Genomic DNA, 26683 nt, shown 5'->3' with positions numbered 1-26683 from the left:
CCAATATGGAGGAAAGTGGAGCCCCGAGAAGCCTGAGATCGAAGCGTCCTCCAAGGCAGTCACCATCTCCCGGGGAAATGTGAGAACACTCATCCCAAACCCGAGCGGAGAAGACTCAGCATCCGGGACCCTGGGGCGCGTCGGGCGCCGCGGGCCCCTGGGGGCGGGGCCTAGCGTCGGGAGCGCGCGCGGAGGCGGGGTGACGCGAGGGGCGGCCTGAGGGGAGGTGAGCGGCGCGGAGGGAGGCTGAGGCGAGGTGAGGGGAGAAGCAGCGACGCCAGCGGTCGGGGTGTTGGGGAGCGGAGAGGAGGGGAAGCGACGCTGGCGGACCGAAGGGAGCGGAGGCACGAGCGGACACGAGGGGACGCTGAGAGGGCGGCCTGGGCCGAAGTGAGGCGACGCGGGGCGGCAGAGCCTGAGGGCCGGAGCGGAGGGGAGGCGACGCGGAGAGGGGCGAGGGGTCGCGGCCAGCAACTAGGAGCCACCTGCTCCCCGAAAGCCGGCCGCGCTCCGGGGAGCAGAGTCCGGAGCCGGGTCCGCGGCCCGCAGGTTCACAGGTCGGGCGCGGCGGCGCTGCGGCCGCGCGGGCGGGAGGCGGGGATTCTGCGGGCCGCTCCGGGGCTGTGCAGTGGCCGCCCTCGGGGTGAGCGGGTGCTGGCCGCCGTGGGGCGCTGACCCCGGCGGGGATGGCGGGGAAGGACAGGGCGTTGGGGGCGCCCAGTCCCCGGAGGAGGCGACCCCTGCTAGCTGCGCTTGCCCTGCTTGGCTGAAGCGCGAAGCCCGGTCCGCGGCGGCCCTTCCCGCGCTCGGGCGGGCTGCGGAGCTCCTCCCGGGGCTCCTCCCGGGGCTCGCCTCCGTGCCCTGCGCGGAGCCGGGCGGGGCCGCGGGAGCGAAGCAAACGGGTGCACCCTTGTCATCGTGGGACTTCTCGGGGAAGACTCGACGGTGGCCGCGGAGTGGCAGGGCGCCGTGGGAACGGAGAGAGAAGGCCGCTGAAGGAACGGTACCTCATAACCCTTTTCCTTACGTTTTGTGATTAAAAGGTTTCGAGGGGCGGTGTCGAAGAATGTGTGGACGAACGTCCTGTCACTTAGCCGTAGAGGTTCTCACGAGAGCGTGCGCCTACCGGGATCGGCGCGGCCAGCAGCGGCTCCCGGAATGGAGGCACCCTGAGAAGTACTGCCCCTCTTACAACAAGAGTCCTCAGTCCAGCAGCCCGGTGCTGCTGTCTCGACTGCACTTTGAGAAGGTAACCAGCTTGGCACCATGCTAGCCCCTCGCCCAGACGGTCGTCATCTCCCATTTGGTTTGGTCTGTGCTCAGCCTCTTGGGATGACATTAAAAACCAGCCATGACGGATACATCCTGACTTCCGGTTGAGAATCCCTGTTGACCTCATGCAAGAACTTTTATCCGTGTCTTCTAACACTGATAAAGATGTATTTTTCAGCGTTTTTCAGGTTTAATTTAAATGCCTTTTCTATGCAAGGCATACTAGCCTTAATATATGCCAAATTTATATAAGCTTTGTGTTTTAAGATAGCAGCTTTCATACCTCACTGATCATCAGGGTCATTGGAGTATCTTTACAAAAAAAAAATTAAGGCCAGTTGCGCAGGCTTATGCTTGTAACCCCAGCACTTTGGGAAGCTGAGGTGGGAGGATCACTTGAGCCAAGAAGTTCGAGACCTGTCTGGGCAAGATAGTGAGACCCCCATCTCTACAAAAAATTTAAAAATGAGGCGGGAAGATCACCTGAGCTGGGGAGGTCGAAGCTTCAATGAGCCATGGTTGTATCACTTGCACTCCCACCTGGCTGACAGATCAAGACCCTACCTAAAAAATAAATTTAAAAAATTAATATCTTTATACCCCTTACCAAGCCAGCAGAATCAGATTTTGTAGGCCTAGGACAGGCTTAAGATCAGTTAATTTAAAACACTTCTGATGTTTTTTGGACATTGAAAAGTTTTATCCTTTCTGCTTGTGTTTTCAGTCTTATTTATGTTTGTCTTTTACTAAAGCTAGAAACTTGTATTTAGTTTGGTTATCTGAGGTTTAATTGCAGTCATTGTGTTTATAGTATTTAATGCTGTAGGGTTGGAATTACCGGTCAGTTACATTCGTATCTTTGTTCTTTGCCTTATCTCCTGAAAGTGTGTGTGTGTGTGTGTGTGTGTGTATGTGTGTGTAATAAAATGCTCTGTTCTAGAAAGTAATAGTTTCTCCATGTCTTAAATATTTTAAATGACCTTGACATGTTTTTAAAAATCATGATTGTTTCCTTCCTGAATTTTTACTCTATTTGATCCATAATGCTGAAATCACTTTATAAAGTTGATTAAACCTCTGGTACTTATTCTTAGTTTTGTTTTGAGACAGAGTTTGGCTCGTGTTGCTCACGCTGGGGTGCAGTGGTGCTATCTCAGCTCACCACAACCTCCACCTCCCGGGTTCAAGCTGTTCTGCCTCAGACTTCTGAGTACCTGGGATTACAGGCGTGCGCCACCATGCCCTGCTAATTTTTTTATGTTTTTAGTAGAGATGGGGTTTCTCCATGTTGGTCAGGGTGATCTCAAACTCCTGACCTCAGGTGATCTGCCCGCCTCAGCCTCCCAAAGTGTTGGGATTACAGGTGTGAGCCACTGTACCCAACATGGTACATACTCTTTAGAACTTTTCTGATAATATGATAGTAAAAAAAGGACTAATTTCTGCGTTATAGGGAATCACATTATTTTGAAATAAAGGTAACAGGCTGGGCCTGGTGGCTCGTGCCTCTAATCCCAACACTTTGGGAGGCTGGGGCAGGTGGATCACCTGAGGTCAGGAGTTCGAGACCAGCCTGGCCAACATGGTGAAACCCTGTCTTTACTAAAAATACAAAAATTAGCCAGCTGTGGTGGTGGGTGCCTGTAATCCCAGCTACTCGGGAGGCTGAGGCAGAAGAATCACTTGAACCTGGGAGGCAAAGGTTGTGGTGAGCCAAGATCACACCACTGCACTCTGGCCTGGTCAACAGAGTAAGACTCTGTCTAATAAATAAATAAAGATAACATATAACAGCTGGGTGCAGTGGCTCATGCCTGTAACCCCACCGTTTTGGGAGGCCTAGGCATGTGGATCACTTGAAGTCAGGAGTTCAAGATCAGCCTGGCCAACATGGTGAAACCTTGTCTCTATGGAAAAAAACAGAAAAATTTACCCAGGCATAGTGGCATGCTCCTATAGTCCCAGCTACTCAGGAGGCTGAGGCAGGAGAATCGCTTAAACCTGGGAGGTGGAGGTTGCAGTGAATCGAGAATGCGCCACTGCACTTCAGCCTGGACGACAGAGCGAGACTCAGTCTCCAAAAAAAAAAGATAGCAAATAACATTAATCTCTTTGGTTGAATGAAGCCATTTATATGAAATATTTATTTTTGAGTCATTTTTAGAGGATACATACTTCCCTATTAAAGCTTTTTATTTTAAATGAGAGAGGAATCAGAATATCCTGGTGACCCTTGAAGGGGAAAAGAGAGCATAAAACATACTTCAAAGGAAGGCATAATTTAGAGTGAGAATAGAGAGCAGTATTAAGTGTATGAGCCTAGCCGGACCTGGTGGCTTAGGCCTGTAATCCTAGCACTTTGGGGAGGCCGAGGCAGGAGGATTACGTGAGACCAGGATTTCAAGACACCAGCCTGCGCAAATGAGACCCTGTTTTTAACAAACAAACAAAAAATGAGCCTTAGTCATTTATATGACCTCCTTAGAATTATAGAAAGTTAGCTGGAAGAAAAATTTGTTTAACAGATGTAAAGATAGAAGTATAGAAAGATTATAACTTGTCCTAGGTTACCTAATCAGTGAGGGACAGAGCTAGAACTGAGATCCAGACCACCGTCCCCACTCCAGTGGAGGCATGCAGGAACCAGGAATGGGGAAGGTGGAGCCCCTAGCAAATATAGCCCTCATTTGGGTCAGTGGTATGAATTTGCTGAGTAGTATTTGATTCCACATCTCTAACAGGTTTTGTTAAGATTGCTGGCGTTTCTTAATTTTGATAATATTTGGTATCTCATTTTCTCAAACTTATAAAGAAAAATTAGAACCATTTTAGTAGTTCATTCAAATCATCAACGGCCTGCATATGTATATAGATTGCAGCATTTTCATTTGAAACCACAGATTTACAAATTATTTCCTCTTTCATTTACCCACTTCAGTGCTACCAGCTGTTCTGTTCAGAAGTCCAGAAGGGTAGAGGAAAGATGACTAATATTGAGCAATGTTTTTAGTATTTTGGCTTCTCAATTACTTTCTATGATGATTCTCACATTTGGGTTTGGTTTACAGTGGTCAAGTGCATACTCTCAAAGAGGATCAGTGGAATTTGTAAGAACAGAGTTCTCAACCTTAACACCATTAACAGTTTGGGCCAGGATAATTTTTTGTTATAGGAAGCTATTCTGGGCATTGTAGAGCATTTAGCAACATCCTTTACCAGCTAGATGTCAGTAGCATCTCCCAGATCAGAACAACGGAAGATATCTCCAGCTAATTGCCAAAAGTCTCCGGATGATAGGGAGGAGTGTGTCAGAGTTGTCCTGTAGTGAGAACCACAGATTTTTTCAGTATTGTCTTGGAAGTTTCTGATGAGAGATCATTTAGTTGACCATTGTGTAATGTTGTCTGTTACTATTTATGCATTGAGCTGGGGGTCCTTCTGCTTAGAAGACTTTTTTTTTTTTTCCTGGACACAGGATTTTACTGGGTTGCCCAGGCTGGATGGAGTGCAGTGGGCCAATCATGGCTCACTGTAGCCTTGACCTCCTGGGCTCAGTCAATCCTGTTGCCTCAGTCTCCCCAGCAGCTGGGATCACAGGCTTTGCCTTTTCGTGGTTTAAGGGGAAGTTCTCACTATGTGGCTCAAGCTGGTCTCAAAACTCTTGAGCTCAGGCCGGGTATGAAGGCTCATACCTGTAATCCCAGCACTTTGGGAGGTGGACGTGGGTGGATCACTTGAGGTTAGGAGTTCGAGATCATCCTGACCAACATGGTGAAACCCTGTCTCTACTAAAAATACAAAATTAACCAGGCATAGTGGCGCATGCCTGTAATTCCAGCTACTTGGGAGGCTGAGGCAGGAAAATCGCTTGAACCGAAGAGACAGAGGTTGTATTGAGCCCGAGATCTTGCCACTGCATTCCAGCCTGGGCAACAGAGCAAGACTCAATCTCAAAATAAAGATAATTAATGTATACAGCAGGCAGGATTCTGGAAGAAGCAGGACTGGATTTTATCAGGAGCATAGTAGAGGGATTAGCTTTTAAACAAAAGGAAGCCCTTCTCCTGAACCTTCCAGTACTGGTGATTCCTTTCTCCAGATTCCATCTTCTCCTGACTTTCTTCATTCTACTTTTATCTTAGTAGTACTTTTACTTAGTACTCTGCCTTTACCGTCATTTCTTCTTTTATATTTTATTTTTTTCATTTCTTCTTTTAACAAAATTTTTTGTACCCACAGGTTAAGTCCTGTGCATGATACACCCTCTAAGAAACTTTATCTTCATGGCATTAATAATCATCTTTTTATAGATAATTTTATGATTTGTTTTTAATCCTTACCTTAGAAAAATATTATACTACAATTTGAGTCCCTACTCTATGCCACAGATTTTAACTATGTTATCTTTCATTCTTGAAAATTGTACTACAAGGTAAGTATTTCATTCTGTTTTTTGGATTAGGAAAGTTGAGGGCCCAAGAAATTGAGACTAGTCCAACCTGATAAGTAGCAGGAAATGATTTTTTTTTTTTTTTTTTTTTTTTTCTGTTACTCAGGCTAGAGTGCAGGGGCGCATTCTCAGTTCACTGCAACCTGCATCTCCCAGGCTTAAGTGATTCTTGTTGTGCCTTAGCCTCCCAAGTAACTGAGATTACAGGCACACGCCACCATACCCAGCTAATTTTTGTGTTTTTAGTAAAGATGGGGTTTCATCATGTTGGCCAGGCTGGTCCTGACCTCAAGTGATCCACCTGCTTCAGCCTCCCGAAGTCCTGGGGTTACAGTTGTGAGCTGCCATGCCTGGCTCAGAGAAAGGATTTTTGAGCCAGGATCTCCTTGCAAAGAACTTGCTCTTTATTCTATAACAGAGATTGGCAAATTACGATCCTCAGACCAAATCTGGCCTGTTGCCTGTTTATGTAAATAAAGTTTTACTAGATCACAGCTGCTATGGTTTGAGTGTCTGTGTCCTTGAAAAATGCATATGTTAATCCTAACCCCCAAGACGATGGTATTCGGAGGTAGGGCCTTTGGGAAGTCAGAGCCTTCATGATTGGGATTAGTGCCCTTATAAAAGACACCACGGAGAGCTAGCTCATTCCTTCTACCATGTGATGACAAAGCGAGAAGGACCATCTGTGAACCAGAAAGTGGACCCTCACCAGACACCAAATATACTGGCACCTTAATCCCAGCTTTCAGAACTATGAGATAAATCATATAGTATCACTTGTGCCAGATTCTGTTGGTTACAAGCGCATCCAGATTAAAGGGGAAGTGAGTTACAAGCCCGTTCAGATTCAAGGAGGAATGAACATAGATTTCCAACTCTCAGTGAGAGTCAGATTTTGCAACCATTTTTTGAAATTGCCGGAGACTTCTCACTAGTATCAGAAGTTCAACACATGATCATCATAAAACCTTTCATCAACTGATGAAACCTTTCATAAGCTGTTTTTCTTCTCTGTTCAGTAGTACCATCATTATTTCACTCTTCTAGGCTTGAAAACTTAATCATCCCCGCTTTGTTTCATACAAATCCATTTGTACTACAATTTCATTTTTTAAAAATCTTTTAGATGTCACTGTTATTCTCACTGCCATTACCAGACCCCTGAACCATTGTACTAACACCCCAAAATGCACTCTCTGCTCACCGGTGTCTTCCAACCCAGAGTGTACTATGCCATGCCATGCATAATAATGTATATGTGCTTCTTAATCTGTAGATTTCATTAAGTTATCAAGGGGCCCCTTATTCAAAAAAAGTTTGACAACCATGCATTGGGAGTCCCCAAGACTGCCGCCATATTTAGAGATTCATTAGGGGAGAAACATATAAGGCATATTGTGTCTAAGGTTTATTAGTGAAAGGACACAACAGAATCAGCAAAGGAAAAAGATACTAGTAGAAATCTGGAAAAAATAATGCACAGGTTTCCTTATGTTCTCCTTCTTGTGGGAAGATACTCTAAGCATGTTACTTTCTTCAGTAATGAAAAAAATGTAATGTATCTGCAGTGTTTTTGTTTGTTTTGTTTTTGAGAGAAGGTCTCACTCTATCATCCAGGCTGGAGTGCAGTGGCTCGATCACAGCTCATTAGCAGCCTCGACTTCCCAGGCTCGAGTGGTCCTCCTACCTCTGCCTTCCAAGTAGCTGGAGCTACAGGTGCATGCCATCACACCTGGATAATTTTTTGGGATTTTTTTGTTTGTTTGTTTTTGTTTTTGTTTTTTGTAGAGACAGGAGTTTGCCATGTTTCCCAGGCTAGTATGTACAGTGTTTATGCCCAGAGAAACCCATTACAGACTCAGGGTCCAAGATCATTACTGGAGGCTCATTAGGTAGGCACTCTGCCTAGCAGGTACCAAAATTTCAGACTCCCGGAAGGAAAACAGGTGTTTGGCATAAACTTTATTGTTTACTAGGCAAAATAATCCACACTTATGAGTTGGGGAAAAGTAGGAACACTCTCAAAATCTAGTTCTGAGATGTTAATCGAGGGCCAGCCTTGTATATAGGTTTTCCTAAAAATAGTGTCCTTCAGTGCTTTGAGAGACTGAGGCAGGAAAATCACTTGAGTATGAGAGTTCAAGACCAGCATGAGCAAAACAGTAAGACCTCATCTCTACAGAAAATTAACAAATTAGCTGGGCATGGTGGTGTGTATCTGTAGTCTCAGCTACTTGGGAGGCTGAAGCGGTAAGATCATGTGAGCCCAGGAGTTCAAGGTTGCAGTGAGCTATGATTGTGCTACTGCACCCCAGCCTGGGCAACAGAGCGAAGCCTGTCTTCTTTGCATCCTTCTACCTTATCAAGCAGAATGTCTTACATTCTAGGAAATATGATTGCTAAAGAACTAAAGTTACCTACATCATGATAAATCATTAAATTGTTTTTGGCTGGGTGTGGTGGCTCACACCCATAATCCCAACACTTTGGGAGGCTGAGATAGGCAAATCACTTGAGCCCAGGAGTTCAAGACCAGCCTGGGCAACATAGTGAAACCCCTTCTCTATAAACAATACAAAAACTAGCTGAGTGGGATGGCATGTGTCTGTAGTCCCAGCTACTTGGGAGGCTGAGGTGGAAGGATGTCTTGAGCACAGGAGGTGGAGGTTGCAGTGAACCAAGATTGCACCACTGTACTCCAAACTGGATGACAGAGCCAGACCTTATATCAAAAAAGATTAAAAAAATTGTTTTCAAGTAGATTCCCTTTTTAAAAATAATCTTGAATTCTTTATATTTCAATACTACTAAATAATGTAATAAATACATATGTTAAATTAGGTTAGAATTTCATTTTGATCTCCTCACTAGATCTTCTTTCCATGGCAGGATGCAGACTCCTCTGAGCGCATCATTGCTCCCATGCGCTGGGGCTTGATCCCTTTTTGGTTCAAAGAAAGTGATCCTTCCAAGCTGCAGTTCAATACTACCAACTGTCGTAGTGATACCATAATGGAGAAACGGTCATTTAAGGTAGGTGGCTGGTAGCTGTTAATGCCTTATATACCTGAGAAATAAAATAAGGTTCCAAGGGAGTTTCCATCCTAGCCTACAGAGGACAACCAAAAATAAATAAATAAGATAAAAAAGAATGTTCCCAGTTGTTAATGTGGAATGCTGTTTTGTTACTACATAGCAAACTACACTTAACTTAGTAGTGTGAAACAAAATGATAAACATTATCTCTCATATTCTCTGAGTTGACTGGGCTCATCTAGGTAGTTTTCACTTAGAGGTTCTCATGCTGTAATTACGTGGCAGCTGAGGCCGGATGTCCAAGATGACTTCTTCACCCACATCTGACACTTCAGCTGGGACGACTAGAACAACTAGAAGGCTTTCCACTTGCCTTGCTGGAGGGTGTCAGGATAGCCAGGCTTCTGTCATGGTGACTCATTTACCCTAGAGTGCATGATCTAACAGCAGGATAGAAGATACAAGTCTTGGTCTTATAGTATCACTTAATCTTGGCAGTCATACAGCATTACTTATACTGCATTTTTTTATTGTTATTTAAATTTTTTTTTTTTTTTTTTTTTTTTTTGAGATGGAGTTTCGCTCTTGTTATCCAGGCTGGAGTGCAATGGCACGATCTCGGCTCACTGCAACCTCCACCTCCTGGGTTCAGGCAATTCTGCCTCAGCCTCCTGAGTAGCTGGGATTACAGGCACGTGCCACCATGCCCAGCTAATTTTTTGTATTTTTAGTAGAGATGGGGTTTCACCATGTTGACCAGCATGGTCTCAATCTCTTGACCTCGTGATCCACCTGCCTCGGCCTCCCAAAGTACTGGGATTACAGGCTTGAGCCACCGCGCCCAGCCTTTTTTTTTTTTTTTTTTTTTTTTTAAATAGACACAAGGTCTGGCTATGTTGCCCAGGCTGGTCTCAAACTCCAGGGCTCAAGTGATCCTCCTTCCTGGGCCTCCCAAGGTGCTGGGATTATAGGTGTGAGCCACCATGCCCAGCCTACTTTTGTTGTGTTCTTTTGGTTACACAGAGCCAGCCCAAATTCAGTATGGGAGGGATCTACATGGGGTGTGAATACTGGGAAGCATGCTTCACTGGGGAGCCACCTTTGAAGACTAGCTATCACAAATACCTATTTGTTAGAAAAGAGGTGGTTGCTTTTATGTACATTATTTAATCTTTTCAACATCTGTGTGAGTTGTGACTTTTTTTATATATGAAAAAAGATGTACAGATAAATTAACGTTTAAGATTACATATTGGCAGACTTCAGGTTATATTTATTTGTTTGTTTGTTTGTGATTTATTTAAAGATGGAGTCTCATTCTTTCACCCAGGCTGCAGTGCAGTGGCATGATCTTGGCTCACTGCAACGTCTGCCTGCCAAGTTCAAGTGATTCTTGTTCTTCAGCCTCTCAAGTAACTGGGACTACAGGTGTATACCACTATGCCAAGCTAATTTTTGTATTTTTAGTAGAGATGGGGTTTCACCGTGTTGGCCAGGCTGGCCTCGAACTCCTGACCTCAAGTGATCCTCCCACTTTGGCCTCCCAAAGTGCTGGGATTACAGGCATGAGCCATAACCCTTGGCCCAGTCCTCAGATTTTAACTCAAGTTCCAAGTAATGGCAGCCTGTGAAACATGATTGTATCACTAAGACCATATCTTGCTCACATTTTCCCTCAGGTGCCTCTGGGAAAGGGAAGACGCTGTGTCGTTTTAGCAGATGGATTCTATGAGTGGCAGCGATGTCAAGTAACAAGCCAGAGGCAGCCATACTTCATCTATTTTCCTCAAATCAAGACAGAGAAGGTATCATTATCAGCATTCACAATATATATTTGGAAAGGTACAGGGAAACAATCCAAAGGACATTTTTTTTTCCTTCCCTCATAGTTCTATTTATTTATTTTAAAATAATAGCTTTGGCCTAGCACATTGGCTCACACCTGTGATCCCAGCACTTTGGAAGCCCAAGACAGGAAGATTGCTTGAGCCCTGAAGTTTGAGACCAGCCTGGGCAACATGGCAAAACCCCATCTCTACAAATAATACAAAAACCAGCTGGGCATGGTGGTGTTTGCCTGTAGTCCCCGCTAGTCAGAAAGCTGAGGTGGGAGGATTGCTTGAGTCCATGAGATAGAGGCTGCAGTTAGCTATGATCATACCACTGCACTCTAACCTGGATGACAGAGCAAGATTCTGTCTCAAAAAAAAAAAATAAAGTAATAGCTCATTGAGGGATAATTCACCATAAAATTTATCTTTTTAGAATGTGCAGTTCAGGAATGTTTTAGTATATTCAGAATATGCAATCATTACTTCTTGTCTAATTTCAGAATATTTTTGTCACTCTACAAGGAAACTCCATATCCATTAGCAATCACTCTTCATTCTCCACTATGCCCAGCCCCTGGCAAACACCAATCTACTTTCCATCTCTATGGATTTGCCTATTTTGGATGTTTTATAAAAATGGAATCATAGAATATGTGATCTTTTGTGACTGGCTTCTTTGACTTACGTAATGTTTTCAAGATTCATCCATATTTGGCATGGATCAGCACTTTATTCCTCTTTTGTATGGATACAAAAGACCACATTTTGTTAATTCATTCATCAATTGATAGACACTTGGATTGTTTCTGCTTTTCGGTTATTATGAATAATGCTGCTATGAACATTCAGGTACAAGTTTTTGCATGGATTATATTTTCATCTCTCTTGGTTAGAGGCCTAGGAGTTGAATTGCTACGTCATATCATAGCTCTATGTTTAACATTTCCCTCATAAAACTTTAATTGTGGCTGGATGCAGTGGCTCAGGCCAAGCATGGTGGCTCATACCTATAATCCAGCACTTTGGGAGGCCAAAGCAGGTGGATTGCTTGAGCTCAGGAGTTCCAGACCAATTTGGGCAACATAGCAAAAACCCATCTTTACCAAAAATACAAAAAATTAGCTGGGCATGGTTCTAGCTACTTGGGAGGCTAAGATGGGAAGATGGTTTGAGCCCGGGAGGTGGAGGTTGCAGTGAGCCGAGATCACTGTACTCCAGCCTGAGTGACAGAGTGAGACCCCATCACAAAACAAAACAAAAACCCTTTCGCCCTAAGACATAAATTGAATTGTTAATGTTAAAACATTATCAGGAGATTGAAAACAAATCAGACATACCAACATCATATTTTATTTTTAGATTATTTAGTCTGACACTGCTAAAGCACCCAAGTTCTTACTGCAGTTTGCTTGTTAAAACTGGGAATTGTTTATTCAGCTGTCATCTCATTTCGGGGCTTGCTACCAAATGTGCTAAAAGCCAATACCATGACACTGAGTAGCTGGTCCCAGCTACTTGGCAGGTTGAGGTGGGAGGATAGCTTGAGCCTGAAGGGGTGGGGGTTGCAGTGAGCCAAGATTGCACCACTGCACTCCAGCCTGGGTGACAGAGGAAAGTTTTTTATTGCAAGTTGACTAGCAAGAATACAGGAGTCCAGCTCTGTTTCCCTAGCTTGCTTTAAGGCAGTACTTTTATTTTAAAAAAGGTTTAGGAAATGGATTCTGGGATTAGTAGGTGATTCGTGGAAGGAAAGGGGAGGTCTGGAAAGTCTTCAGGTATGTGTAGTTATCTCTTCCTGCCTCCATATAGGTCTCGTGTAAATTCAGGGGGAGTTAGTATGAAACATGGTGGAAATTCAGGCTGTGATATAAGCAAGCTTGTTCTGCATATACTCTAGTCGGTTATATATAGGTTCCAACCAATTCAGCCAGTTTTGTTATTTTATAGGCGGAGGGAGTCTTACTGTTTCAGCAAGTTGTTTCTTTTCTTCTGTGCTATCCTGTAAGCCCAAGAATTTAGTCATTGGTTTTTTTGTAACTTTTTGGGGCACAATTTCAATAGTCAAGAGAGTTTATTTCACCCTCAGAAAATCCCCTATCAGTGATGCGTGCATCAGAATCTCATAAATCACCATTAAAGAATTTATTCATGTAACCAGACACCACCTGTTCCCCAAAAACCTATTGAAATAAAATATAAATTAAAAAGAAAATCCCGTCTAGCCAATCTTGAACAAATGATTTGGTTCAAGACAAGGTTAATTTATAAAAACATCTTATCTATTGTTTATTTATTTATTTATTTATTTATTTTTTGAGACGGAGTTTCGCTCTTGTTACCCAGGCTGGAGTGCAATGGTGCGATCTTGGCTCAACGCAACCTCCGCCTCCTGGGTTCAGGCAATTCTCCTGCCTCAGCCTCCTGAGTAGCTGGGATTACAGGCACGTGCCACCATGCCCAGCTATTTTTTTTAATTATTTTTATTTTTATTTTTTGTAGAGACAGGGTTTCACCATGTTGACCAGGATGGTCTCGATCTTTTGACCTCGTGATCCACCCGCCTCAGCCTCCCAAAGTGCTGGGATTACAGGCTTGAGCCACCGCGCCCGGCCTTTTTTTGTTTTGTTTTGTTTTGAGATGGAGTCTTGCCCTGTCACCCAGGCTGGAGTACAGTGGCACAATCTCAGCTCACTGCAATCTCCTCCTCCTGAGTTCAGGTGATTCTCCTGCCTCAGCCTCCTGAGCAGCTGGGACTACAGGCGCCTGCCACCATGCCTGGCTAATTTTTGTATTTTTAGTAGAGATGGAGTTTCACCATGTTGGCCAGGCTGGTCTCGAACTCCTGTCATTGTGATCCACCCGCCTTGACCTCCCAAAAGGCTGGGATTACAGGCATGAGCCACCACGCCCAGCCACATGTACCAATTATAATAGCACATATTAAGCACTTAGTATAAGTCAGTTACTCTGTCTAGGAACTTAATGTGTATTGGCTTAATATACATTCTGTTTTTTTTTTGTTTTTTTTTTCGAAATGGAGTTTCACTCTTGTTGCCCAGGCTGGAGTTCAATGGTGGGGTCTTGGCTCACTACAACCTCCACATCCTGGGTTCAAGTGATTCTCCTGCCTGCCTTGGCCTCCCAGATAGCTGGGATTACAGATGTGTGCCATCATGCCCAGCTAATATTTGTATTTTTAGTAGAGACAGGGTTTCACCATGTTGGCCAGGCTGATCTTGAGATCCTGACCTCAGGTGATCCACCTGCCTTGGCCCCACAAGTGCTAGGATTACAGGCATGAGTGACTACACCTGGCCTTGAACTGAATTTTTTTTTTTTTTTTTTTTTTTTTGAGACGGAGTTTCGCTCTTGTTACCCAGGCTGGAGTGCAATGGCGCCATCTTGGCTCACCGCAACCTCCGCCTCCTGGGTTCAAGCAATTCTCCTGCCTCAGCCTCCTGAGTAGCTGGGATTACAGGCACACGCCACCATGCCCAGCTAATTTTTTGTATTTTTAGTAGAGACGGGGTTTCACCGTGTTGACCAGGATGGTCTCGATCTCTTGACCTCGTGATCCACCCGCCTCGGCCTCCCAAAGTGCTGGGATTACAGGCTTGAGCCACCGCGCCCAGCCTGAACTGAATTTTTATACTACAGATAGTTGAGTCTTCCTTTTTGATTCAGTCTGACAGTCATTCTTTTAATTTATGTTTAAAACATTTAATTTAATGTAATTATTGATGTGATTGGGTTAAAATCCACTGTTTTGCTGGTTTTCTATTTGTTCCATCAACTCTTTGTTCTTTTTTTCCTAATCTATCTGTTTGGGGAATAATCTTTTATGATTGCATTTCATCCCCATCATTGGCTTATTGTTTTTACTTCTTCAAAAAATGTTTTTAGTAGTTGCCCTACAGCTTACAGTATACATCTTAAAATTAATAACATTCTGTCTTTATGTACTACATTACTATTGAAAAGACCTTACAATAGTATTCTCTAAGTTGCTTCTGTCTTTTGGGCTACTATTATGCATTTTATTTTTGCATATGCTATAAACTTAGAATACATTGCTATTATTTTATTGTGGATGGTTAATTATATTTTAGAGTGGTAAAAAATAAGAAAAGTCTTTGTACATGTATTTTCATTTTAGCCATTTCCGTGGATCTTCACTTATTTTGTACAGATCCAGTTTTCTGTCTGATATTATAGTCCTTCCACCTGAAGGACTTGAATTTTTCTTGTAATGTGGGTCTGCTGCTAATGAATGCTTTTCTTTTTGTCTGAAAAAGTCCATTTAAAAAAAATGATGTTTTTTATTGAGATACAATTCACATATAATAAAATTCACCCTTTAAAAATGTACAGTGGTTTTTAGTGTATTCAAAACCTTAGCCAGCCATGGTGGATCACACCTATAAAATGAGCCATGCGTGGTGGCTTGCACTGTGGTCCCAGCTATGCGGGAGGCTGAGGTGGGAGGATCACTTGAGCCCAGGAGGTCGAGGTTGCAATGAGCCAAGATCACACCACTGTACTCCAGCCTGGTTGACAGAGCAAGACCCTGTCTCCAAAAAAAAAAGAAAAAAGAAAACCCCACAAAATGTTGTGCAGCCATCATCACTATCTAATTCCAACCCTAAATAAAATTATACCCATTAGCAGTCACTTTTCATACCTTCCTGCCTTTAACCCCTGGCAACCACTGTCTGTTTTTTTGTTTTTTTTGAGACGGAGTTTCACTCTTTTTACCCAGGCTGGAGTGCAATGGCGCAATCTCGGCTCACCGCAACCTCTACCTCCTGGGTTCAGGCAATTCTCCTGCCTCAGCCTCCTGAGTAGCTGGGATTACAGGCACACGTCACCATGCCCAGCTAATTTTTTGTATTTTTAGTAGAGACGGGGTTTCACCATGTTGACCAGGATGGTCTTGATCTCTTGACCTCGTGATCCACCCGCCTGGGCCTCCCAAAGTGCTGGGATTACAGGCGTGAGCCACCGTGCCCGGCTGTCTTTGTTTTTGAGAGGTATTTTCAAAATGTATAAGATTCTGGGTGAGTGGTGTTTTATTTTCTTTCAGTACTTTAAAAAAAAATGCACTTCACTGTCTCTGGCTCCCATAGTTTCTTTTGAGAAGTCGAGTGTAACTGACTTTTTTTTCTTTTGCATGTAATGCATAAATGTTTACTTCTCTCACCGCCTTGTCCACTTCCCTCCACCCTTGCCTTTAAGATTTTCTCTTAGGGCAGCTGTTTAAATACATTGTGTATATGTGTTTTGGCCTGTTCTCTTAGCTGCTTGGATCTACAGTTTGATATCTTTCATAATTTATGGAAATTTCTTGAGTTTTTCCTCTTCAAATATTTCTTCTGCCCCATTTTCTCTTTCTGGGATTCTAATGACACATGTGTTATGATTTAATTGTCCCATTGTTCTTGGATATTCACTCTATTTTTCTTTCTTTTTTCTCTCAGTTTGGAAAATTTTCATTTTTTTTTTTTTTTTTTTTTTTTTGAGATGGAGTCTTGCTCTGTCATCTAAGCTGGAGTACAGTAGTGCGAGCTTGGCTCACTGCAACCCCTGCTTCCCAGGTTCAAACAATTCTGCGTCGGCCTTCCAAGTAGCTGGGACTACAGGCACGCACCACCATGCCCGGCTAATCTTTTTTTTTTTTTTTTTTTTTTGAGATGGAGTCTCGCTTTGTCACCAGGCTGGAGTCCAGTGGCATGATCTCAGCTCACTGCAGCCTCCAACTCCCTAATTCAAGCTAGTCTCCTGCCTCAGCCTCCCGAGTAGCTGGGATTACAGGCACTCAAAACCAGGCCCAGCTAATTTTTGTATTTTTAGTAGAGACAGGTTTCACCATGTTGGCCAGGATGGTCTTGATCTCCTGACCTCGTGATCTGCCTGCCTCGGCCTCCCAAAGTGCTCTGATAACAGGTGTGAGCCACCACGCCTGGCCGATTTTTTTTTTTTTTTCTTTTTTAGTAGAGACAGGATTTTACCATGTTGGCCAGGTGGGTCTCGAACTCCTTACCTCAAGTGATCTGCCTGCCTTGCCCTCCAAGAGTTCTGGGATTACAGGCACGAGCCACTGCACCTGGCCGTTGTTGACCTATCTTTAAGTTCAGTGAGTTTCTTACAGTTTCCATCTCTCTGCTAAAATTCCTTATCTGTTTATGTATGTTGTCCACCTTTTCCATAAGAGCGTTTGACATATTAATTATACTTACTTTTTTTTTTTTTTTTTGAGACGGAGTTTCACTCTTTTTTTTTTTTTTTTTTTTTGAGACGGAGTTTCGCTCTTGTTACCCAGGCTGGAGTGCAATGGCGCGATCTCGGCTCACCGCAACCTCCGCCTCCTGGGTTCAGGCAATTCTCCTGCCTCAGCCTCCTGAGTAGCTGGGATTACAGGCACGTGCCACCATGCCCAGCTAATTTTTTGTATTTTTAGTAGAGACGGGGTTTCACCATGTTGACCAGGATGGTCTCGATCTCTCGACCTCGTGATCCACCCGCCTCGGCCTCCCAAAGTGCTGGGATTACAAGCTTGAGCCACCGCGCCCGGCGGAGTTTCACTCTTGTTACCCAGGCTGGAGTGCAATGGCACGATCTCGGCTCACCGCAACCTCCGCCTCCTGGGTTCAAGCAATTCTCCTGCCTCAGCCTCCTGAGTAGCTGGAATTACAGGCACGTGCCACCATGCCCAGCTAATTTTTTGTATCTTTAGTAGAGACGGGGTTTCACCATGTTGATCAGGATGGTCTCGATCTCTCGACCTTGTGATCCACCCGCCTCAGCCTCCCAAAGTGCTGGGATTACAGGCTTGAGCCACCGTGCCCGGCCCAATTATACTTACTTTAAGTTCTCTGATAATTTCAGCATCTGGGAAATGTAATCTCTTGAGTTTGGTTCTATTAATTTTTATATCTCTTTATGGCTGACTGTTTTAGCATTTTTTTGTGTGCCTTGTAATTTTTTTTTTTTTTTTTGAGGAGGAGTTTCGCTCCTGTTACCCAGGCTGGAGTGCAATGGCACGATCTCGGCTCACCGCAACCTTCGCCTCCTGGGTTCAGGCAATTCTCCTGCCTCAGCCTCCTGAGTAGCTGGGATTACAGGCACACACCACCATGCCCAGCTAATTTTTTGTATTTTTAGTAGAGATGGGGTTTCACCGTGTTGACCAGGATGGTCTCGATCTCTTGACCTTGTGATCCACCCGCCTCGGCCTCCCAAAGTGCTGGGATTACAGGCTTGAGCCACCGCGCCCGGCCTGCCTTGTAATTTTTTATTGTTGCCAGAGATGATATGTAGGACAGAGACTGAAATTAATAATATCTGTGTCTGGAAATTTTTCTATTAGGCCATTAATGTATGAGGTTAAGTCAGTCTTGTCAGGAATTGAACTGGATGTAGGCTTTGTTGTCATTACAGTGCCTTTCTTGGCCACAGGATTTCAAGTCCTCCGGTGTTACCCAGTGTTTAGGGTAAGAATTTACTTTCTAGAGGGTTTTCTCAGCATCCCTGCTCTCTTCAGTTATTGGATTTTCCTGTGAGCCTGTTCCTTAGACAGGGTCTTGCTGTGCCCTTTTCCCTCCTCCAGAAGTAGACTGCTTCTGCTTGTCGCTTAATGTTTGTCATCTAAACAGGGATGGAGGCAGTTCTTGGTTCAGTCTGTCTTAGGCAGGCCTGGCTCTCTGGCTCAGTCTTCCCCAAGGGGGTAGGAGGCTTTTGCTTTTTCTCCTTCCCCAGCCTCTGTGGGTCTTTACCTGTATCTTAGGCATGAAAGGGATTATTACCCTTTCCCTGGCAGCTTAAGACTTTTGCTCCTTAGGGGAAAAGTGATTAGGTAAGGCAGAGGAGCTTGCCTTCAAGGTATGCAACAGTGAGGATGGCTTCCTCCAGGCTCCTGCCCTGTCCCCAGTTGCACTCCTCACCGTTGCACTGTCAACGTCCAAGGAGAAGAGCCTGTGAAGTGGTGCAAACTCCTCTGAGGTTTGCAGCTCCAATATCCTGCTAGCCCATAATCCGCTTGTGGAAATGTGATAATAACATTATCTGAATTCTTACCTGGTTGTATGAAGGCTGTGTCTTCCTCCTGTTGCTGCCAATAAGCCAGTACTTGTGTCCCATCTCTGTCTTTTCTTAAATTTCAGGGAAATTGATTTCCCTATGACCTCACCTGATAAGTTTAAGAAAAGTTATGATTTTGCATATTATCCAGCTTTTTTATTTTTATTTTTATTTTTTATTTTTATTTTTTTTAAAGATGGGGTTTCACCATATTAGTCAGGCTGGTCTCAAACTCCTGACCTCAGGTGATCTGCCCACCTCAGCCTCCCAAAGTGCTGGGATTACAGGCGTGAGCCACCGCACCTAGCCCAGCTTTTTTCTTTCTATTAGAAGTGATGTTTTTTTTCCGGCTTTCTACATTTTAGCCCTTGAACTGAATTTTGAATGGTTAGTAGGAATTGGCATGACATGTACTTCAGTTTAAGAAAGAGTGGGAGGGACATTTTGGGCAGAGGAAGGTTGCTTCAGCAAGACACAGGTGCATGAAATTTCATGAGAGCTTCATTTACTAAGAGCTGGTTTGGGTTCAAATTAACAATGTGAGTGATAGCTACAATGGTGGGCCAGTTCATGGAATGCCTAAATGTCCAGTGAAGGTGTTAAATTCTGAAAGTATTAAGGAGCCATGAATCTATAGCTTCAGTTGGCGTTTGCCACCAACCTTCTTTCTTTTGGTGACAGTGAATCAAGAGGGGTTAATAAGACATGGACTAAATTACTTTTAAAATGATTTCCATGCTCTTGAGTCTCAAGTAGTACCCAACCTGCATGTAGAAGAAGGCTGCTGAATGCATCTAATCTGCCCATATATTTTGCTTCCAGTCAGGTAGTGTTGGTGTTGCAGATAGTCCTGAAAACTGGGAGAAAGTCTGGGACAACTGGAGGCTGCTGACAATGGCTGGGATCTTTGACTGCTGGGAGCCCCCAGAGGGAGGTGATGTCTTGTATTCCTATACTATCATCACAGTGGATTCCTGCAAAGGCTTGAGTGACATCCACCCCAGGCAAGTCATACTTCTTACCCCTGAATCCAAAAGGATCCAAAGGAAAGTTTGTCTTCTGCTTTTAGGTCGCTTTAGAGAGTAGGAAACCAAGTCTTTTACAAGGTAGAGTTACAGTGAGTTTGACTCTAACGTGACATGCATTCCTAAAAATCACTGTACTATGCAAAATGATAGAATAAAAAGCACATAACTTTGGGGAATTGTGGGGTTAAGGAGACAACACTTAAAATTTTGTCAGTGACACATTAAAAAATAATGGAAACCCAATAAAACAGTAGCACTGTTTTATTCATGTTAGGTGGTTAAGAAATAAATAAATACTGCAATAAATACAGCACTTTACCTCAAAAAGACCTCAAGTTTGGTTGTGGAAGTGAGTGTTGGAAGAATTGCATCTTATGTTACTGTGAAGTTGTGGAAGGAAGATTATGTAAAAAAAATTGTTTTTTTTTTGGCCGGGCGCGGTGGCTCAAGCCTGTAATCCCAGCACTTTGGGAGGCCGAGGCGGGTGGATCACGAGGTCGAGAGATCGAGACCATCCTGGTCAACATGGTGAAACCCCGTCTCTACTAAAGGTGCAAAAAATTAGCTGGGCATGGTGGCGTGTGCCTGTAATCCCAGCTACTTAGGAGGCTGAGGCAGGAGAATTGCCTGAGCCCAGGAGGCGGAGGTTGCGGTGAGCCGAGATCGCGCCATTGCACTCCAGCCTGGGTAACAAGAGCGAAACTCCGTCTCAAAAAAAAAAAAAAAAAAAAAAAAAAAAAAAAAAATTGTTTTTTATGAGATGGAGTCTCCCTCTGTCACCAGGCTGAAGTGCAGTGGCGCAATCTCAGCTCATTGCAACCTCTGCCTCCTGGGTTCAAGCAGTTCTCCTGCCTCATCCTACCAAGTAGCTGGGACTACAGGCGCCTGCCACCACACCCAGCTAATTTCTGTATTTTTTAGTAGAGGCAGGGTTTCACCATGTTGGCCAGGATGCTCTCAAACTCTTAACCTCGTGATCCACTCACCTCAGCCTCCCGAAGTGCTGGGATTACAGGCATGAGCCACTGTGCCTGGCCCATGTAAAATTTTTTTTTATCTTTTGCAGTCTTAAATCCTAGGGCACATTTTTCTTCCTTTGAATGTATTTCCTTTGAGGCATGCATTTATAATAGGTGCTATTTAATCAGAATTGAATATTTGATTCAATGTATAGCCTTCTCCTCCAATTAACTTCTGTATCACTGCTAGAAATTCCTTAGTGGCATTTTCATCTTCCTTAGTGGCATTTTCATCTGTACATGTGGCTTCTCCCAGTAGCAGAAAGCATTGAAAATTGTAGCCATGTTTGAAACCACTAAACTAACCACTACTGGCACTAAAAGGAGCCACTTGTGGTATTTAAGGCCTTATTTATATATAGGCCTTATTTATATTTTTTATATGGACCTTATAAGTGCTTTTTTTTTTTGAGACAAAGTCTCGCTCTTGTTGCCCAGGCCGGAGTGCAGTAGCATGATCTCGGCCCATGCAACCTCCGTTTCCTGAGTTCAAGTGGTTCTCCTGCCTCAACCTCCTAAGTAGCTGGGATTACAGGCATACACCACCATACCCGGCTAATTAGGTGATTATTTTTATGTATTTTTTCAGTCACTGAGCAGAGATCAAATAAAGCTGCATATTTATGTATAAATAAGTGCTTTCTCTTTGTGAGAAAGGTTCCACTTTTTTTTTTTTTTTTTTTTTTTTTTTTTGTAGGGGGCACTCTGCCATATGCTAAAGAATCTCTTCATCGCTTTTATTCCTTTAGGCCTGATCAGTGTTGACTTCAGAGTACTTCTTGAAGTTTTTCCAGCCATGGCCATTTCTCTCTCTTTTTTTTTTTTTTGAAGCATTATCACTGATGTGGACCCCTTGATACCCCTTAGGAAATAATCACATGTTCTCGTTTTTCTTTCAGGATCCTTTACTATTTCAAACTTCTCTTCAATATTTAAAATGTCTCCATTCACATGCACTGCCTACCATGTTTTGAGCCAGGAAGCTTAGGCATGTTTGAGATGTTAAATGGGTGTCTTTTTATATAGATAGAAAAGTTCAGAAAGGCAAAAGAATAGTAAAAAACAATTTTGTAAAATAGTATGCAGTGAGCCAAAGTAGTGGTCAGTGTTTGAGATGTGTGCATTTTGTGTATTTCTACAAGGCACAGTTCAGCTGGGTGCAATTTTCTGTGTTCACTTTGTGTTTCTCAGAGATGAAGTTGTGCAAAAGCAAACACAAAATTTGCATTATGCTCCAATTTCTCTCTAATATGTCAGTTGCATTGGAACAGATTTGCATTTTAAACACAAGCATTGGCAGAACCGACTTTACTTGTATTGTACCTTTATAATTTCTGCCAGAGCTAAGTACTCCCTGAAGTGATTTTTTGGAGTTCTACTGAAAAGAATGCAGTGCGACACCTATCAGTATTACCTGCTTTACTCTTGTCCTAGGCTGTATCTGTGAAAATATGCTTTCATGTGATATAGTAGTTCTCTTCCAGTAATTAATCTTTAAAAATTCTATTTCATTTAATCTGAATCACCATTCATTTAAAAATGTGCCATTATTTTATACATTACAGTATTTAACATTATTTTATATGTTGTATATATATTTAGGAGACAAATCAACATTTGTCTGTATCTGGTGCCACCCAATAAAGTGTGTGCCATACTTTGCATTGGCCTGAAACATAAAACTGGAAGCTAAACCTAGTATATTTTCCTTATATCTACTGGGTACCAGGAGTCATGTTTGACAGCTTCTCTGCTTTTCTGACTCATGGTTTCCTTTGGTTCACAATTTTCTTACTATAAGTCTTTTAGAAGTGGTGAGGTTTGAGATTGCTGTTGATAGACAAGTGTTCAAGATGTATTTTCCCTTCATTTTAGGCTGGGGTGTCATAGAAAGTTTACTGATTTGCTAGAGTGGACACTGGAGTACTCTAGACCAGTCATAGTACTCTTTCTTCGCTGTCTTTGCCATGAAACTTTATAACACGGCTTTTCAGGTGTTGAATCTGGTGTCCTATCAGCCTGTGCTCAGGGAGCACGTGGCAGCAATTAGCATATGAGGCGTAGAGGTAGGGCAAGCTCCCCTTAATGATATTTTGAGCTATCAGCTGACTCAAGTCTCTCTCCCTTCTCTGCTTATTCTCACACTCCCTCTCCCAACCATTGTCTTGGACTTCCCTGGCCAGGATGCCTGCCATATTAGATGGGGAGGAGGCAGTTTCTAAATGGCTTGACTTTGGTGAAGTCTCAACTCGGGAAGCTCTGAAATTAATCCACCCAACAGAGAACATCACCTTCCATCCAGTCTCTTCTGTGGTGAACAATTCACGAAACAACTCTCCTGAGTGTCTGGCTCCTGTTAACTTGGTGGTCAAAAAGGTAGGGGCCTGTGACTGGTACAGTCCTTTTTGAGCTTTCTGTCTTCTGTCAGTGTGCCCTTTCTTTTAGGATGTGGCCTTTTATGATCGTCCCTTTAATTTGGACCATCAAAAGCTCTCATACTCCTTGTACACAGCAAATTAGTATAGACCAGCAATTCTCAAACCTGGCTGTGTCTCAGAGTCCCCAGGAAGAGACCTCTTTCAAATTGTAAATGCTGGACCCTATCCAGACATTCAGAATCAACAGTTAGAGCTAGACTTGGGCTTCTCTATAATTAAGAAGCTTCATCTGGGTGCAGTGGCTCATGCCTGTAATCCCAGCACTTAGAAGGCAGAGGTGGAGGGTAGCTTTACCCCGAGAGTTCAGACCTGCCTAGGCAATGTAGTGAGACCCCATTCTCCACAAAAAAGGCTGGGGGGAAGCTTCTTTGGTGAGGCTGATAAACCAAGTTTGAGGACTCCTAACCTAGACAGTGATTGTGAGAAAGACAAAGGAGCCCTTGACCATGTTGTGGCTCCATCCTCAACTATGATTTTTGGTGTCTCTTTGCTTTCCCAACTACAAGTTGGAGGAGGTCCAGTCCTTAGTTTCCTTTAGGAGGATTTGAGAGCATTCCTACCATGAATGTTAACTTAGAATTAGCAAGGATCCAGAGGGTGTATTTTAGGGAGGGAAGGCAAATAAGCAGAAGGCTTGCAGTGGTAAGAGAAGTTCCAGAGCAAAAAGCTGGCCCCCACTGACATTTGAGGGTAAGGGTTTAGGAGGAGTGATTGTTGTTAGGTGGCATAGAGGAACTTGAAGTAGGACATACTTGGAATGTTCCAAGAATAGACATTTTAGAATGCTGTGTTAAGGATGATTGCAAGAACAGCTGCCTCCCTCTCTAAAGTTTTTTTCCATACCCACAGTCAGTGTCATCTTTTTTTCTTTTGTCAATTCTGATAAACTCCTGCAATGGTGGCACTTTTTAAAAATTAGATAACTCTAAAACTAATTATATATACAGTTGAATATTCCTTATCCAAAATGCTTGGGACCAGAAGTGTTTTAGATTTTTGATTTTTTCAAATTTTGGAAGATTTGCATTATATACTTCCTAGCTTAATATCCCAAATCAGCATTTCCTTTCAGAATCATGTAAGCACTCAAAAAGTTTAGGTTTTGGAGCATTTTGGATCTTGGATTTTCAAAGTTAGAATGCTCAACCTATATTCATTTTGGCCTAGACACTGCCGCATTTCTACAATGGTCTTTTTTCTTTTTCTTTTTTTTTTTTTTTTAGAGATAGGGTCGGGTCATGCTCTGTCTCTCAGGCTAGACTGCAGTGGCACAATCATAGTTCATTGTAGCCTCAAACTCCTGGGCTCAAATGATCCTCCCACCTCAGCCTCCCAGGTAGCTGGGACTACCAAGTTTGTACCACCATGCCCTGCTCTTTTTTTTTTTTTTTTTTTAAATAGAGATAGGGTCTTTGTTTCCTAGGCTGGTCTCAAACTCCTGGGCTCAAGCAGTCCTCCCATCTCAGCCTCCCAAAGTGCTGGATTACGGGCATGCACCATTCCACCTATCCCTGCTATGGTGTTTACTACAAAAGATGTCACATTCTGGAGAGGTGGCATTGTGCTAATTCAGAACCTTTCAGTTCAGGATTGGGGTGTGATATACAGGAAGCAGAAGGGAGGAGTGACGGTCAAGAGATTGTCCAGATTGTCTGCACAAAGAGGAAACAATTTAGCCTAATCACAGTGGCTGTTGGAAGTTCTTCCATATTGCTCCAGTCTCATTTTCCAACATTCCCCCCAGATCATGCTGAATTACATTCTTTTCCCGGAGAATGCTTCATTCTCTGCACATTTGGAATGCCTTTCAGCTGTCTTCTCTGTCTGGTCCCACACACTCCTCTGTGAAACCTTCTCTAAGAGCTGCTTTTTTTTTTTTTTTTTTTTTTTGAGGCGGAGTTTCGCTCTTGTTACCCAGGCTGGAGTGCAATGGCGTGATCTCGGCTCACCACAACCTCCGCCTCCTGGGTTCAGGCAATTCTCCTGCCTCAGCCTCCTGAGTAGCTGGGATTACAGGCACGTGCCACCATGCCCAGCTAATTTTTTGTATTTTTAGTAGAGACGGTGTTTCACCATGTTGGCCAGGATGGTCTCGATCTGTTGACCTCGTGATCCACCCGCCTCGGCCTCCCAAAGTGCTGGGATTACAGGCGTGAGCCACCGCGCCCGGCCTCTAAGAGCTTCTTTCCTGCCCTTTAGAACACACTCCTCTCTTCCCGCTCTTGACTGGTGGGCCCCAGGTGGCCCTTAATAACATTTTCCAAGCCTGGGTCCGTACCTAATGGCTCTTCCCCTGTTTCTTCCTTTGGACTTCACCTTTTCCCAAAAACTTGAGCTGAATGGTTTGAGCTTTTTCCTCCTTCTCCTAGGAGCTCAAGGCAAGTGGCAGTAGCCAGAGGATGTTGCAGTGGCTGGCCACAAAGTCACCCAAAAAGGAAGACTCAAAAACACCCAAAAAGGAAGAGTCAGATGTTCCTCAGTGGTCCAGCCAGTTCCTGCAAAAGAGTTCACTCCCCACCAAGAGAGGCACTGCAGGACTCCTAGAGCAATGGCTGAAGCGAGAGAAGGAGGAGGAACCTGTGGCCAAGCGTCCTTACAGCCAGTGACACAGGACTTTCAGAGACCAAGACCAGGGTCTACTGCACTGCTGTTCTGATAATAGGTTCTTAAATTGTATGTGTGTGTGTTTGCTTTGGGAGGAGGTAGCTTAGTGTTAGTTGACAGTTGTGGGCTCATGGGGAAGTCGGCTTCCTTGCCATGAGTAGGAGCCCCTAGTGGGGCTGGCGGACAGCTTTGGAAGAGGTGTCATGCTTTGTCACCAGCCATGTGGGCCCCATAGGGGCACTGTGCCTGCTGCTCTTTCCTGGCAGGGCTGGTGGAGTCTTCCCTTAAACCATGCCTTACCCAGCTGGGAAGTCTCTGCCCTGACCTGGTATTCCTCACAGTAAGCTGTTTTCTGCTCAGCCACTGGGCTATTTCTGTCTTGAGTAAGTTCTTAAAATGTATTTTTTTTTCCTGAATAAATTATATTTGATGAACTTCTGCCTGCATTTTGGAAAATGATGCTGGTGGGGAAATTTCTGGGTCTGTCTTGTTTTTTTTCTAGAATATGTCGTCAGGAATGGATTTTATCACAAACGGGGCATGGGGCTTTCTGAGGAAGTAACTACAAAAAGTCTTGGTGGCGGGCTCCTTATTTAGCCTCTTTTTCTTTCACTCTTGATACATGGAAGTTGTCTGAATCCTTTGGCTTAAAACCAGCCTGAGTTGAGTGCTTGCCATAGCAAAGCCTGTCCTTACTGCAGGGAGCATTAGATCTAGGTGAGAAGCCTCTGGAAAGACACCTGGCTTCTGTTAAGAGCAGGGCACAGACGATGACATGGGCTTGGGGGCTTCATTCCAAGGGCCTGGAACTAAGGCGGTTCTGGGGCTGAGCACCTGCCCCAGCCTGGGCCAGAGCTCCTATGATTTGTGCTGCCAGCTTTCCTTGCCTTTCCTTCCTAGCAATGAATCACTTTATAAATTAGGT

The 26683-nt window shown here is 43.8% G+C and overlaps 1 protein-coding gene across 3 annotated transcripts; it reads left to right on the top strand.

Moving 5' to 3' along the window:
- Positions 1 to 189: 189 nt before the first annotated feature.
- On the top strand, positions 190 to 26192 carry HMCES (5-hydroxymethylcytosine binding, ES cell specific). Of its 3 annotated transcripts, XM_010336901.3 has the most exons (7): positions 190 to 256; positions 1044 to 1249; positions 8615 to 8758; positions 10441 to 10566; positions 19492 to 19673; positions 22900 to 23092; positions 25524 to 26192. In XM_010336901.3, the coding sequence occupies exons 2-7, from the start codon at positions 1067 to 1069 to the stop codon at positions 25758 to 25760; spliced, it is 1065 nt and encodes a 354-aa protein (XP_010335203.1). In that variant the 5' UTR covers positions 190 to 256; positions 1044 to 1066; the 3' UTR covers positions 25761 to 26192. The 3 variants fall into 3 exon arrangements, with proteins under 3 accessions (XP_010335203.1, XP_074260257.1, XP_074260256.1); XM_074404156.1 differs by lacking the exon at positions 8615 to 8758; XM_074404155.1 differs by lacking the exon at positions 10441 to 10566.
- The last annotated feature ends 491 nt before the right edge of the window (positions 26193 to 26683 follow it).

This window comes from Saimiri boliviensis, chromosome 8, assembly GCF_048565385.1.
Source record: "Saimiri boliviensis isolate mSaiBol1 chromosome 8, mSaiBol1.pri, whole genome shotgun sequence".
In the NCBI taxonomy this organism is placed as follows: Eukaryota; Metazoa; Chordata; class Mammalia; order Primates; family Cebidae; genus Saimiri; species Saimiri boliviensis.
This window is presented reverse-complemented; position numbering and strand designations above follow the sequence as displayed.